General features: G+C 40.1%; 1 protein-coding gene across 2 annotated transcripts in view; it reads left to right on the top strand.

The window, feature by feature from the left end:
* The window catches only part of KCMF1 (potassium channel modulatory factor 1), a 41,676-nt gene that overhangs the window by 15,354 nt on the left and 9,784 nt on the right, over positions 1 to 16,538 (top strand). For both annotated transcript variants that reach the window (XM_033084947.1, XM_033084948.2), the window contains exons 2-3: positions 5,075 to 5,242; positions 12,290 to 12,429. In XM_033084947.1, coding sequence (XP_032940838.1) covers positions 5,075 to 5,242; positions 12,290 to 12,429 — 308 coding nt within the window. The remainder of the gene's footprint in view (positions 1 to 5,074; positions 5,243 to 12,289; positions 12,430 to 16,538) is intronic.

Raw genomic sequence — 16,538 nt, 5'->3', positions numbered from 1 at the left:
GAGCATTTTACACTGATCAGAAAGGTTTTAATTAGATGTGATCTGTGTTATGCAGTGTATGTTGTGTAGCAGTATCAAAGTAGAACAAAATTTGGGGCTGCGTCCAATATCATCTATGATGTAATGTAATCTGTAACTAAAATGGATATTTCTTACTCTTACCATTCCAAGCCAGTATTTTCCGTAAGGCGAATCAGAAGTTCTCATTGAGCAGCAAGTTGTTCGGGGTTAATAGGATTTATTAATCTGTGATTCTGTGATTCTTTCAGAAGTTAATAGTAACAGTTCTTGCAAGTCAGAAATGTATCTGAATAGTTGTCACAGGTTGTTCATGCTTTTATTCAGGCTGGTTCTGTGCTTTTGTTCCCTGCTTTAAGGTGACCTTCTCCAGAATCTGGGGAGTTTTTTTCACAAAATGGAAATGTAAGGTAAATGCAGGGAAATGTGGATAGACACATACTGAAAGACATATTATGCTAAATAAAATGTTCTCTTTGGAGGGTTTGAGGTTTGTGCAGAATGAACTTCTGGAATTCAAGTTGATGTAAAGATTAAAGTGTAAAAGATTAAAATCAAAAGCTTTTGTTACAGGAGAAAGAGTAGGGTGGGAGGAAATTATTTGGTTATTTCAGTTTCTGGATCACATGTTGGGTAGGTAGTCAAGATTTTGGCAGCCAAGTTATAGGCTTGAAGAAGAACAGGAACAACTGTCAAGCCTGACTTTGCTCAGACTGTTATAAAAAGGGAAAAATAAGTAATATAATTTCTGGGAAATATCCTGCTAAATTCAAGGGGAGGTCTGGGGATTTCGTCATATGTTTAACTCCTAAATTTCAATTTAATTATTTTCCCTTTTGCAGTTTTCATTTTCTGCCACAGATAAGGATTTAAGCATAACCTGGTTACATCCCTTGCTGCCAGCCTGTTCCTTAGAGCAGAGGATATGGTGGTTGTTGTAACATACCAACTTTGAGAGATGTACAAAGAACACTGTCTCTAGAACATTGCTATTCTCTTGGTCTGAGTTGGTCTGTAGGGATGTGTTCTGCTAATATTAGTTTTATCTGTTTGAAGCAGATTTTAAATGTTCTAATAATTGATCAGCTAACAAAGTTCATCTGTTTTTTGAAGACCTGGAAGACTGTCACTGCAAATGTTCTAAAATTTTAAATACAAACATTGTTGTGGTTTATGTTTATGGCTGAATTTTCCTGAAGTTAATGTCACATCATATATTGAGATTGCAGTTTAGAATAATGTGGAGAAGTATTGATGTGAAGAAAACATGTAAATGAGAGTTTTTTTAAAATGTCTGTCTTCAAGTAGGAATGATGTAAATGTTTGAGAGAACACATGGCAGGAGTTTGTTGCAAAGAGACTTACATCTGCATTAAATCAGTTGTTCCAAGCTTAAATAAGAAGAGTGGGAAAAATACTGCTTGCTGGAAAAGCATGGGTTAGTACTTCAGTTGGAAAGCTGTGTGTGTGTTAAATAAGTTAAACAGTGTGACATCTAACTTGCTGATCAACTATTTTCTAGAAAGTTTAGTTGGCAACAAGCAGTGCTGCCAGTAGCTGCTAAGTGTTGTGTGTACAGCATCCATTGTTGGGGAGATCTGCGTGCTGCATAGGTAGAATTTTGTGGGTCTCTGTGTGGGAGTTAAAAAGCAAACAAACCAACTGAAGCAGTGAAATTCAGACTACAGAGTTAGCAAGCAAAGTGATACCTGGAAAGGCTGACCTGGAACAGAGACTAGACAGAGCAAAAGGAATAAAATGGGTATTTATTGAAAGGATGGGAAGTGCAAGAGCCTGGCCAGAGCTACACCCAGGTTGAATCTAAGATGCATTCTGGTCATGAGATTTACATTTTTATAAGTTTTGGTCCATCCAAAATTTTGGGGTCAATTGACCGACCACAACTTCAGGTATGAAGTCTCAACCCCTTGGCTTGCCCCGTTCTCTTTGCTGTTATTTGTGTATTTTGGGTAACTGGTGTCCTTGATTCTCTAGCTGGGAAGGGATTGTTTTGTCTAACTACTCTGGGAAGAGAATTTGCTAACACCTAATGTAAAGTTCCAGAGTTACATACCAAGCAGCAGAGAGTCTGAAAAATAAAAAAGCTAAAACCCCAAGGCATCACGAGTGCTCTCAGAAATTAGCCTGCTGTCTATGTCTAGATCATCAGATTGTTAAAAATCCTTCAGAGTTTGTGGATGAAACTTCAAGGAAAAGAAAGTTAAGTGAGAAAAACTTTTTTTCCCCCCTTTTTTAAGCGAACTAAACCAACTTTGAAGGTGGTAACATGCCATCCTCAAAACAAAGTTCAGTTAATAACAAAGGTTCTGAAGATAGAGTAATTTCAAGAATGCAAACCACACCAATTCGACTAAGATTTTGTTCCTAAACCGGAAATGCAGCTAATACTCAGGAGCGGCTAATATGTGAATAGTTTTCTGACTTTTACAACCTCAGAAGTGCCAGCCAGAGTGCCGAGCCGAGCTGCTACAAAGTCGGCATTTTGCGATTGCTACAAATTGCTACTCTGTTGCACCGCGGGTGGAGCCTGGCTGCCTGCAGGCAGCACGGGGGGGCAGGAAAAGAGAGGTGGGAGAGCTCCCTCCTTCCCTCCTCTACCACAGCCCGGGGGAGAGACGGGGGGGCCCCGCGCCGTCATTGCCGTGGCTTGGGGAGGAGAGGGGGGACCCGGGCCGCCCCTGCCGCGGCTCTGGGAGGCGGCGGGGGACCCGGGCCGCCCCTACCGCGGCTCTGGGAGGCGGCGGAGGACCCGGGCCGCCATTACTGCGGCTCTGGGAGGCGGCGGGGGGCTCCGTCCCCGCCCGCCGCCACGGGAGTGGGGGGGTCTCCGTCCCTGCCTGCCACCACAGGGCAGCGCCGGGCCCTGGTGACCGAGCCCAGTGGCAGCGGCGGCTGGCCCCCAGTGGCCCTGCCGAGCGGCAGCGCCGGGCTGGGCTACCTGGCCCCGTCAGCAGCCCCTAGCGGGCCGAGCCTGCACAACCTTAGCTGAGCCAGTAAACCCCGCCCTGCCGCCGTTCTGTTACTATTTGGCAACTTTGTTGCATGCGGGTCCTCGCTGCGAACGACAGAGCGGCTTATATTCAGGTGCGGCTTATTTATGGACAAAAACCGAAATATTTGCCAACACCCAGAGATGCGGCTTATACTCAGTGCGGCTTGTATTCGTGAATTTATTGTACTTTCTTCTGATATGCTATTCCACGTAGAGAGTTGTTGCAGAATAGATAAGCAGTGAGGTGAATCAAAAATAGGTTCAGTATTCACGTAAGCACCATGCTTAGACATTAAAAGTTATTAGTGCCTCAAGCTGTCCCAGTAGGTGAGGACACTAAAGGCAAAAGTGATAAAATTATTTTGCTCACTGTTCCTCTAAATGTACAGTAATTTCACGACTATAAGGCACACCCTTTTGACTAAAATTTTGATCCGAACCCGAAAGCGCGCATTATAGTCCGGTGCGCCTTATATAATGGACAAAGTTCGGAAATTTGCCAACCCGGAAGTGTGAACCGAGCCACGAGGGGGGCGGGAGCAGGTGGCTGCGGCCAGCAGGAACCGCGCAGGGTGGGCAGGACTGGGCAGCTCCCGACCAGCAGGAGCTGCACGGGGAGGGAGGGAGCGGGCAGCCCCAAACCACCCCAAGCCGCCCCGGACCCCACCTGACCAGCTGGGGGCGGGTGGGAGTGCCAGAGCCCGCACACAGGGAGGACACTTGGGGCTGCGTTTAAAGGCTGCACCAATCTGTGAAAAATGTTTGCAAATTGAGCGCCTGCCAGTAAACTCCATGATCGCAGGATTCCGTTACTAATTCATTACTTTGTTGCATGTGGCACGGATCCTCGCTGCAAAAAAAAAACCGGTGCGCCTTATATAATGTACAAAGTTGCGAAATTTGCGGACTCCCGGAGGTGCGCCTTATGGTCATGTAATTACTGTAATGATGCAACTGTTCCAAAAAGTTGGAGACATTCAAAATAAAGTTGCTTATTGATGCATTTCTGAATTACTTGTGGTAAAGCTTATATTAGATGCTACAGGGTGCAGTAGTAAAAAAAAGGGCAAAAAACGTGTAAAAGTATTTTGTAACTCACACCATTCTTCTGACAACTAGGCTTAGAAAAAATGGGGATATGGCTAACATAAGTTCTCTTCTGACAGTTTGCTCTAAAATTATCTGTGCTTTTACCAAATTGTGAAGAAGAAATCTTAGTGATGCCGAAAGAAGGTGTTGATCCAAATCCTGCCTTGGTTGTACGCGCTGGTTTCTTTCATGAAAGCTCTTAATTTGCTGCTGCAGTTGAAAGATGTTTGTGTTAGCCTTCTCAGGTTACAAGACAATGTCACTTCTGCACTTAACCAGGCAACCCGGAGAGAGCTGAAACCATACAGGGAAAAATGAAAACTTCTTGAAGCTATAAAACCTTTCTCAGATACACATGCAGTGTGACTACTTTACATTGCAAAGAATGAGCTTAAGGGAGAAACAGAATGGAGAAAACTGATGCAGGCTAAATTAAGAAAACATGGGAAAAGGTCCCTGTTTCTACGCCACGTGAAATGTCTGGCTATAGTGTTACTCTTAATTAAAATATAGGAAGAGTTGAATTAAAGGCTGGAAACGAGTATGTTTTTGGCAGTGGTTGATTCGGTTATTTTACTTTCCTCTCAGTCAACCATTATACAGTTTACCTTAAAAGTGGGACAGTTCCAGACTGCACAGTCAAAATGCCAGTCAATACTAATAGGTAAAGGTGTCTGTAGTAAGATGCAGCCAAAGAGCTTTTAAAACTTAACCTGTTATAGTTTCAGGTACTTGTCTGCTTTACTTCAAGCATGCAAGATCCTGATTTTGGGAGAGCAGTGTCTTTTAAAGACATTGATGCAGTTAAAAATTGAGTCTTGTGTCAGCTGCACATATCAGACATGGTTGGCTCTGTTTAGTTATTAAGATGCAATAGCAACAAATCTTCCTCATAAAAAATAAGTGCATAAAATTTTTTTTTTGCTGTCTTAAAGCAATTTTATTTTTTTACAGGTGTCAGCTGTGATGCATGTTTAAAAGGAAATTTTCGAGGTCGCCGGTACAAGTGTTTAATTTGCTACGATTACGATCTGTGCGCAACTTGTTATGAAAGTGGTGCAACGACTACAAGGCATACAACTGACCATCCAATGCAGTGCATACTAACAAGAGTAGATTTTGGTAAGTGATAATTTCAAACTCCAGTAATCTGTTGCTATATTGTGTCCATAAACATAATGCCAATTTTCATTTCTAATTATTAATTGCTTACCCCATTAGCGCACTTAAAAATAAAGGCCAGGTTCTTGAGTTCTAATAAGCAGGCATGCTTTCTTTGATAGAAGAACTAATTTTTAAATTTTTTTTTAATAACTGCTGCATATGTATTTCTGATTTTATTGGTTTGGTCTGATAACAGTGACTACTGTTACAAGTGCCACTGTCTACAGGCAGAAAAAAAATCTGGTGACATTTTGTGGGATGGTCGTTCATTTGTGGTTTTTGTGAGACTGTAAGTATAGGAAAAGGTGAAGTGATGGGCTGCAGTGAGTATGAGAGATTAGGGGTAAGGACTAACATGTAGTATTTTTTTAATTCCTTTGTAGATCTCCTAATCCAAGAGTTATTTCGAACTGTAAAACCTTGTCAACATTTAAAGTAAATAATAATTTTTCTTGTGTCCTATCCAGCTTGTTTCTGTTGCACTGTAGTTGAAACAGGTTGTAACTTGTGAGAAATTATTTTGTGACAATCCACTGCTCTATGATATTGCTGATGCTGGACATATATTTTCTTCTGATGTCAAACACATGGGACTAGCATTTCAGTATTTTTTCCTAGTGACTGCAGCTGTAATCTTAATTTTTTGAATCCTTTAAATATGATTTCTCAAAAACTAATAAAAGAAGTCCTAAATTCTTTACCTTTTTGATTAGAACAAAAGTAAAATTTATACTTTATTGGTCTAAAGTTTAGAGAATAGCTACATTTAGAAACATACAGTTTCTTAAAACAATCTTATATGAAGTTATCTTCAATTTTCTTTCAATTCTCAGGGGTCCTCTTGCCCTGAGACTGCCTGGTCATGATTTTGGAAATCCACATCATGGTTTAAAGGAAATAATCTATCAAAAATACATGCCCCTATTTTAATTTACATGTTTCTTGTCAGACTTTTTTTTTTCCTCTATGTACAGTATTGAGGATTAAGATCATTGTTTCAAATGCGCAGTTGAAGTTTCTTAACCTGTTAACAACAGTTATTTCTGGATATTAAACATGGCTAATAAGACAGTATTGCTGTAAGTACTAAATAGTAATCACAGGGGTAAGAAAACTGAAACATACTAATGTTAAATGTCAGAAATTTCTGTGTAGTGCAATGAGAGCTTGTTCTAAACTATATTTTTTTTAAAAATGCCTGAAGTCAGAAACTGAGAATGACTAAGAATTATGTTTTGTTTCTTGCAACTTGGGTACTTCTCTTTTGGAAGTCTTCGATAAATGTACCTTTTACTTAATACTTTTTAGGAGTGTATGTTATAGAGACACAGATGGGTTATTTTTTACTATTTGGGTGTGCATGAAGAAGGTTCACACTGAAGTATTGAGATGGGTGACTTCTATATTTCTTGGTGTTTATGCTGTTTATTCTCTATAAATGAGAATAAGAAAACAAGGTCTGTAAATAACATATGGCTTGATATCCAAGCATTGCTCCCACAGAACTAGTATCAGGAAAGAAAGTACTGCAGCTTAGCTCTACAGTAAAATTTCTGGTTTAACTCTGCAGAACAATTAATATCTCCAAATGATGAGCCACAGCAAAGTCTGATGGTGCTGAATTATTACTGACCTTGTAAGCTTATAGTGGAGAATGAATTGGGAAAATTGATGAATGACATATTCCTTAGAGTTCAAGAAGATCTGTGACATCATTCATAAAATGTTTTGATTTTAGAGTTCCCTGTAGAATGCACATAAAGGTGTGTACATTACAGTAGTGTACAGATGCTTGAAGAAACTGGTGACTTTTCAAAGGGCCTTGTGTGCCAAGAAGTGATTCTGAGGAACATGCAAAAAATCAGTGCACACAAAGCATAACAAGGAATTCATTCAGTGCTTCCCACAGGCAGGTGGTCAGATATCTCTGATATGAGGGCCCCATCATGCCTAATGGTGACTTGGGAAGATAAACAACATCACTTCAAGTGTCCCCTTTTCCTCCTTCTTCCCACCTTCATATACTTTATATCCTGAGCATGGTGTCGTATGGTCAGAAACTCCCTTTGGTCAGTTGGGGTGACCTGTCCTGGTTGTATCTCCTCCCAGTTTCCCACGCATCCCAACTTCCTCGCTTTCGTAACAGTGCAAAAAGCAGAAAAGACCTCGACTCTATGTAAGTCCTGCTTAGCATTAACAAAAGCATCTTGCTGTTATCAATCCTGTGTTCAACACAAATGCAAAAGATAGCCCTGTACTTCACACTGTGAGGAAAATTAACTCTATCCCAGCTGAAATTAGCACAAGCCTAGAATAAATAAAAGTAATAAATAATAAAGTCTACAGTAGTTTGCAGATTTTGCTTGTGATAAGGAGGAAGGTAGACAGCTAGTGAAAAAAAATTAGTATTTTGTCAAGGAAAAGGAAGCAGAGTGGGGAATCCTTCTGTCGCAAAACTTCAAGTCCAGGCACTTCAGAAGTCACTGCCACTTTTCTCATTCTGGAAATGCACATGGGGGTCAGCAAGTTGTTTGCCCAAAGTCCATCTGCTGCTGGTAATAAGGCACCTGTACCATTAAATCCCACCACCACTCTGGCCAGCACTGTATAGACATGGGTATCTGTGGAGTCCACTTAAGTACTCTCCCTGAAGCTGCAGCCAAATTGTGGTGGACAGTTGACAGCATGGATGATCCTTTCAGCATAGAAAAAGTCACATATTGTTTACCTCCATCAAAGTTATGATAAGTTTTTAGAGTTCCTAGATACTGTTGCAGTAATAATGTTGCAAAATATGCTGCAAGAAGATGGACTTTTCCAAGTTTTCTGAAAGAGCTTTTGTTGTCAGCTTGACACATTTTGATTTTTTTTTTTCCTTGAGATACAGACTAGTGTAGGAGCTAGTATGAGAACACTGAAAACAAGTAAAAAATTCTAGTGTTTTCTGGTTGTGTGTGTTCATTCTTGCACCATCTGGTTGCCATAATTATCTTTCAGGTGTCGGTGTATCCTATATATTTTAATTTTGAAGCAAGATGGGATCCAGAGCAACGGCAGTGCTGTTGTTCCTCAGCCCCCACAGGAGATACTAGAAAAAGTGCTTCAACACTCACCAAGATTGATATGCTGCTGTAAGAGGGCCAGAGCTTAAAATAAAGTGTGAAGTCTCATGTGTAATGAGAAGTGGCCTTTAAAGCACAAATCCAATTAGTTTATTTAGAGGGGTCAAAGAGTAGAATTGTAATAGGTCTGTGTAAAGAACAGGAATGTGCTTACCAGGCATCCACTGTACTTTTGTGGTCTTTGTTGATCAATTTGTCAGGACAATGGAGAAGCTCACAGCAAATTTCCTAGTGTCCTTTGACCTAAAAAAAACATTTTAAACTGTTAGGATGCTTTAGGGTCTAAGCATGTGGATTGCCCATTACCATGTCATTTTAAAGTGACTGTGCTGATAAATAAAGTAATACAAATTGTTAGTAGGATTCTCTGCCAGAATCCTATCATGTTACTTTCATCAAAGTATAGAACCTACCTTGGTTCAGAAGTGCCTTCACTTGTCAGCTAAGGTTCTTGTGTGACAGAAAATCCTGCAACTTTTTGTGCCCAATTCCTAGGCAGAGGGAACCAGTTTAACAATGGGTACCAGAGGAATGTGTAGTGTGGAAGTGACTGGATTCACCAGAATTCAGCTTGAGACTTTTATGGGTTTTTTGTTTTGTTTTCTTTTTCACATGCTAGAATGTGTGCTGAATGTGTGCCGTGCTAAGTCTGAGCATCATGGTTTGTTTGAATCAGGACTCTGGAGCAGCTTTGAGGGTAATACGGCTGCTTGATAAGTGATACAAGAACATATATAAGTAATTTCACAATTATAAGCCACACCATTTTGACTAAAATTTTGCTCCCACCATGGAAATGCAGCTTACACTCAGGAGCGGCTAATACGTGAAAAATTTTCTGACATTTCCAACCCTAGAAGTGCAGCCGAGGTGCCGAGCTGAGCACCTGCCAGTAAAACCTGGGATTATGTGATTGTTACAACTTGGTTAGTCTGTTGCACGGTGGGTGCAGGCGGGCTCTGTGCTGGCAGCGGGGAGGGGGAGAGGTGGGGACTCCGTGCTGCCATCCCCTCAGCCGGGGGGGAAGCTGAGGGCTCCCGTCCCCACCTGCCACCACCACCACCACAGGAGCAGGCAGGCTCCACCCCCACCTGCCGTGGGAGCGGGGGGTGCTCCTTCCCCTCCTGCTACCACAGGTGCTGGCGGGTTCCGTCCCCGTCTGCCACCACGGGGCAGCGCTGGGCTGCGGCGAGCAAGCCTGGCGGCAGTGGTGGCTAGCCCCGCCAAACTGGGCCACCCGACCCTGTCGGCAGCCCCAAGCAGGCCGAGCCCCCACAGCTTGAGCCGAACCAGTAAACCCCGCGATCCCACGATTCTGTTACTACTTAGCAACTTTGTTGCATGTGGGTCCTCGCTGCAAACGACAAGCGGCTTATGTATGGACAAAGAACGAAATGTTGCCGACACCCGGAGATGCGGCTTATAGTCAGTGCAGCTTGTAATTGTGAAATTACTGTACTTTCTTTTGTTAAGTGGTGTTTTGCCACCATTTGGTTTCTTCAAACATTGAAGGAGTTTAAATGAATACACTACAACACATGTAATACCAAGATTTTTTGTCTATATGTATCAATCACCCTGAAATTATATTACTTACATGAAGAAAAGTGAAACTAAAATTCCATATTGCTGTGTACCCTTGTAAAGAATTATGTCTTAACAAAAAGTGTAAACTGTTAGAAAATGTAGTCCTGAACAGATATCTGTTTGAAAGATTGATTTTTATCTAAGGAATTATGTGATGTTTCTGTTTTGTCACTAACCTTCTACTAATTTTAATAATGTGCTAGTAAGATTTTAATATTAAGTATACATTTAACTTTTGTAGCTATAGATGGGTAAAAAAGCAAAACTGCTGATATTTTTGGTTGCATTTTCATGTTTGATTCAGGTTGTTTCTTGGAGTTTTTTCTCCACCAAAGAAAAACTGTAATATTTAAACACTATTGTGCTTGAAAACTGACTTCATAAACTGCTGTGGGGTCCTCATGAGACAGTGTTCTAATCCTTCTACTCCTTTGCATTCTTCCGCTAATTCATAACGAATATAGGTCATGAATCTTATCCTAGAGGGATGCAACTGAATCGGGTTTTACTTTTTTACTAAATACTTGTCTTTCTAATCATCTTGAACAGAGGGCTTTAGAGGTCTAGAGGAGTTTGAAGAATTATGGACTCCTGCTTTTGTCTTTGAAATGAACCAAAATTTTAATATCTGACAGATTTCTTTGTCGTCAGAAGAGACAATTCTTCCATCATGGGCACATTGCATTCTAAACTTACAGATTTGTAAATGAAAACGGTAACACAATTGTAGGTTGCTTCATTTCTGCAGACATGGAAACATGGTATTTTCATTTTTTCCCATATTGCCTCTAATTCTTAGTTAACTTCATTAGCAGAGGACCCTTTGGTAGTCAAGGACATGACTGTTCGTAATTTTAGGATTTTTTTATGTGCTTCTAAAAATAAAACAGATGGAGAAATACCCGTTCATTATTTTTGATCAGTGCTAAGATCAAAGATAAAAATTACTGAGACCATTTGATTACCAACCTTATTTTTTTTAATTTAGATTTTAATTGAAAGGAAAATTTATCTGATGATCTGTATTTCACATTAGAAAAGAGATTTTGATTGTAAGAGAGATTAAAGAGGAAAAAAGAAGGGAGGTATAAATTTACAAAGGAAGAATATCTAGATTTGCCAGCTTTAACTTCCATGCATTTTTTAATATTTTTTACCAGAGGAAGGCGTATTTGTTTGGTATTCTCATGTATGTTTGTATATTACAAGAAGGATGTGAAAGGAGAGCATGCCAGAGGTATAATCAGGAGACTGCAAAGAAGTCAGATTTTAATTTTATTAGTGACTAAATGTTTTTTATTCTTTGAAAACAATGAACAACACAGGATTTGGCAGTCTTGTCAAACTTCCCCCTACTGTGATAGAACTGTGTGTACTTCTAAAATTCTTGATATCTGGATTGAGCTAACAGTGTATCTAAGGAAAAAATACCTCTATGTGCATCCTTATCCATTTACAACTCTCTCCAGATGGGCTATGGCTCTGGGCCCTTTGGTCAGCTAGGAAGTTGGAGCTGGTACTGTTACCTTACTTGAAAATACATTCATTCACATTCTCAGTGAGTTTTATAGGTAGAGGTTTTTAAGCAGTCTGATATTTAAGAGGTTTTTTGTTTGGTTTGTTTTTTAGTTGTGGGGTTTTTAAAATATTGATGTGAATGAGAAGTTTATTCATGTTTCCTGTAAAATACAAAATACCTGCAGAGGCTGAGAGGTAATAGTGTTCTCTTCTTGCAGGGTTTGATAAATTTTCATCTTAAGTTTGGGGAACTTTTACGTTAGCAACTTAAAAGTGCCTAGTTTTCATCAGTGATGCACAAGTGCTCACATTCAACACACCTAAAAGTTGAAGAGCCAGTGTGTTAACAGATACCCAGATTCCTTTTTAAGTATCAAACTTTCATGTTATATATTTGAGACACTTCTGAAACTACTTATTACTTAGTTACAAGGACTTCTAAATTTTGATCTAAATTTGAGGCTTTGTCAAGAGTTCAGCTTCTGAAATTTCATTTTATAATTGTATGTGGGATAAGAACAGTGGTGGAGAAGTTTGGCAGTATCAGCAGCATCATGATCAAAGTCTTTTTTTCTGGTAAATATTAGAAAACTAAGTTATGTGTGCTAATGAAAATTAAACGTAGTCTTTTTTTTTTCATCAGTAGCTGAACCCCTCCTGAATATAACCATTTCAATGAAAAAAAGTACAGTGAATTACATTTATAAACAGAGGTTGATGTGAACAAAATTGTGATACTGCTTTAAAGTAATCTCTATTTAATCTCTTCCTGTTTCAGACTTGTACTATGGTGGAGAAGCTTTCTCTGTAGAGCAACCACAGTCTTTCACTTGTCCTTATTGTGGGAAAATGGGGTATACGGAAACATCTCTTCAAGAACATGTTACTTCTGAGCATGCAGAAACATCAACAGAAGTGGTAAGAAGCCTCAGAACTTGCATTCATAGTGGAAATGCATTTTTAATAGTCTAATTTCTGAAAAATTCTTTCTTGAAGCATGTATTCTTTTAATTGCTTTTTCAGAAGAGAAAGTACCTACATTTGGAATTACATCAAAATTCCTCTGTGATTTACGGTTATAATATAATGAGCTTGCTTCTTTCTTTTAGAGTTTTTGTTTGTTTTCCTCATATAAAGGCTGCCATGTTTAGGAGATTGTTATACTGTAAGACAAAATTTAGAAAGTTCTCACGGTTATTCTGTCTAGCTGTGTCTCCCTTTTCATAATTAGTGAGTAATTGTTCTGCAAGCTTACAGCTATCCTAGTCTTTTGTGACTGTAAGAGAGAGAGAGACATGCAGATAGTTTTATATTTTCTAATAACTTTTTAAATAGACCTCTTATTTTATGCAGTGGGATTTTATAATTGTTTTAAAACTATTCTCAAAGCAAGGGATTTTCCCCAATCTCTAACCATTAGGACAGTAAATGTGGTTTAATATGCACTTCTTAAACAAGTTTCAACACAAATACTTTAATTGGAGATTTTTAACTCCCACTATCTTGATTTACCTTAGGAGTAGAAGAAACTGGGTTAGCAGTTTAGCAGTTTAAAATTACATGGAGGCTGCTGTTCTGTGATTAACTGTTTTACCCTAGACCCCTAGGAAAAAAGTGATGCTTGAAGTAGATTAATCATGACTAATATATTGTGGGAAATAAGTTATAAATAGGTTCTCTATTGTAGTCTTCTAGTATTCTTAATTTTCAAAGAATTCTGTGGAAGAAAAGGAATGACTCTTCAAACCTAATAAGGAACTTAGGTGAAGGGATGATATGGAAGGGTGTTTGTTCACCTTTTTGGGACTCCAAGGTGTTAACGATCTTTCTTAAAAGCACAGAAGGTGTTTGCTTCACAATCAGTTGCACTGTGGTATATTATTTGACTCGGTGACACTCTGCGATTTTTACATTCTCTCTAGTTTTTCTTAAACTTTGCAACTTTAAAACACAGCATCAACCGTTGAAAGTTCTGCATTTGGATGACTTTATTTTGTTTGGTGGCTTGGTATTGCAATTCTGATTTGCACCACTTGATGTCAGTGATATGTTCCTAACATATGAGTGTTCACAGATCCTAGGCTTTTAAACTTGACATGCCCTTGTTTGCAGTTGCAACTTCTAGAACCCCACACATAAATCCTAAATTTGTGATTCTTGACAGCTACTACTCTGGTGAATCCTGAAAGAGTTACATGTGTGAAAAAATCCCAAAAAACTTCTTTATGCATCAGTCTGCAACACTGTTATATCATTGTTCCAAACAATTATAAAGGACAATCTTTTAATCCTTGAATACGATTGTTACTGTTTGTGCTAGGTTTAGAATCTGGCATTTGTGGTAAATGTTTTGTGTGCACGTGCATAAAATTATTTGGGTACTGTACCCTTACTGGCATAATGAGCAGCTAAAAAACTAGTAAAGAGGAAAATATTATGGATTCTAAATGTTTGTGGTTATAGGCTTTCTGACAATTCTTTGTTTACATACTGAACTTGTAGTCATTTGAGTATCTCCTTCCAAAGATGTGTTTTATTTTAGACATTTATTTTTAGGGATGTAATGGAACTTTACAGGGACAGAATAATATTTATTTTATAGGCTTTTTATCCCTAGTTTTTCAAAGAGTAAGCAAAAAAAATTTCATCTTTTAAATTTTGCCATTTTTATAATCAAAAGTGATGCAGATAAGTTTGCTTTCTGCTGATTTTTCTCAGGTATAGGTATTAGTAAGTACAACAGTGTTAGGTATCTGCAGACAGGAATCACATACTAAATGTGGTTGAAAGGGACCTCTGGAGATCGTCTTGAGCAGCTCCACATACAGTTGGTTGCTCAGGACCATGTCCAGCCAGTTCTTTAATAGTGACTCCACAATTAACTCTCTGATTAACTTGTGCCAGTGGTTAGTGATCTTCACAGTGAAAAATGTTTCAGTGTTGCCTGATGTTTTTGAGGAAGTTCCTGTGTTTGAATTTGTGCCTACTGTATCTCATCCTGCCCTGCCTGGCTCCATTATCCATTTAGGCTCCCTTCAGGTATTCATGCTGTCCCCATTTACCCTGCCCTTCCCCAGGCTGAACAGTTTCATCTTTCTCAGCCTTTCCTTCATTCCTCTGTGTAACCTTTTTCTGAGCTCTTTTCAGTGTATACATGTATGGAGCTGAGAGCTGGGCACTGGTGCTGGGTGAAGGCGAAGGAACACAACTCTCATCCTGCTGGCAGTTCTCTGTTCAGTGTAGCCCAGAATACCACTTACTTGCTTTGCTGCACGAGTACACTGTTGGCCCGTGGTCTGCCAGGACCCCAGGTCCTTTGCTGCAATGCTGTGTTCCAGATGACTGGCCTCCAGTGTGTGCTGGTTCATGGTGTTGTTCCTGCCCAGGTGCAAGACTTTGTACTTCCACTTTGTGAGGTTCCTGTTGTCCCATTTCTTCAGATTGTATGGTCACTCTAAATATCAGACACTCCTAGTTTTATGTAATCAGCAGAATTCCCACTGATCACCATCCTCTGAACCCATCCACTGCGACGGTTTTCGCTCCACCTCACCCTCTGCTTATCCAACCTAAGCATCAACAGCTTAATCTTTGAGTACCCTGTGAGAGGTAGTGTCAGTGGTCTTACTTGAAGTCCAGTTTCTTCTACTGTTCAGTCCCAGGCCAGACACTTATGCATTGAAATTTAGGAAGCTAGTCAAGTATGTCTTCCTCTTGGTGAAGCCAGTGCTGAACTACTATTGATGATTTTCTTGTCTTAATAGTGCCTAAAAATAGTTAACAATAGTTTCCTCATTTTCCCAGGGATCAAAGCAAGATGACCAGCCTGTAGTTCCCTATGTCCTCCTCATACTTGCCTGTCTTTAAGATAGGAATGAAATTCACTCTACTCCTCAGGCAACTCACCAAGTCACCATGATTGTTCAGAGGTTGAAAGGAGGCCCACTATGGCATCTGCCAGCTCCCTCAGCACCTCTCGATGTATCACATCCATCACAACCTGTGGGTTTTAAGTATTCTAGTTCACATAAGTATTTTGTAGAGTAATCCTCTTCCAGCAGGGGAATGTCTTCCCTACTCCAGACTTTACCCCTACTCTCTGGGGCTTGGAGTTGCTAAAAATTTGTCTTGCCAGTAAAGACCATAGCAAAGGAGGTATTCAGTACTTCAGCCTCTTCAGTGTCCTGTGTAACTCAGCCTCACATCTTTTGAACAATGGGCCCACATTTTTCCTAATTATCTTTATTTCTTATGCACTTCTAGAAGACCATCTTGTTACCTTGGACATTACTTGCCTGATTCAGTTCCGTTTGAGCTTTAGCTTTGCCCACATTGCCCTGTGACACTCAAGTAATGCTTATGGTAGGCTACACTATGGCTTACCCTGGGAAGATAACCTCTGTATGTTTTCTTTTTGTGTTTGAGTTTGTCCAGGAGTGTCTTGATCATCCATGTAGACCTCCTGGTATTTTTGTCTAACTTCATGTTCATTGGGATGGAGAGCTCTCAGGTTTGGGGGGGAGCGATCTTTCAATATTAACAGGCTTTCTTGGGGCCCCTTTACTCTCCAGGTTCATACACCATGGGACTCCTCTGAGCACATATTTTAAGACCCCAAAGTTTGCTTTGCTGAGGTTCAGGGTCATGAGCTTGTTTTTCATCTTCCCTGCCCTCTGGATCTTGAACTGCACTATGTCAAGGTCACTACAGCCATGGCTTTCTTTGACCCTCACATCCTGACTGAGCCCTCCTTGTTAGTAATTATGAAGCCCCATATAGCATCTCTCCTCATATACTCCTTTGTCCCTTGGAAGGGGAATTTACTCCGAGTGCACTCCAGAAGCCTCTTGGACTGCAGTCACGCTGTGTTGCCGTTTCAGTACATACTGGAGTGGTTGAAGACCTCTATGAGGATGAGGTCCTGCAAGTGTGAGACAGCTGTTCCATGCCTCTAGAGGGCCTGATCTCTTTGTTCCTCATGGTCAGGTGGCCTGTAGTAGACAGCCCCTGTGAACATCCCCTTTGCC

The sequence above is a fragment of the Catharus ustulatus genome, chromosome Z (assembly GCF_009819885.2).
Source record: "Catharus ustulatus isolate bCatUst1 chromosome Z, bCatUst1.pri.v2, whole genome shotgun sequence".
NCBI classification, from domain to species: Eukaryota; Metazoa; Chordata; class Aves; order Passeriformes; family Turdidae; genus Catharus; species Catharus ustulatus.
This window is presented reverse-complemented; position numbering and strand designations above follow the sequence as displayed.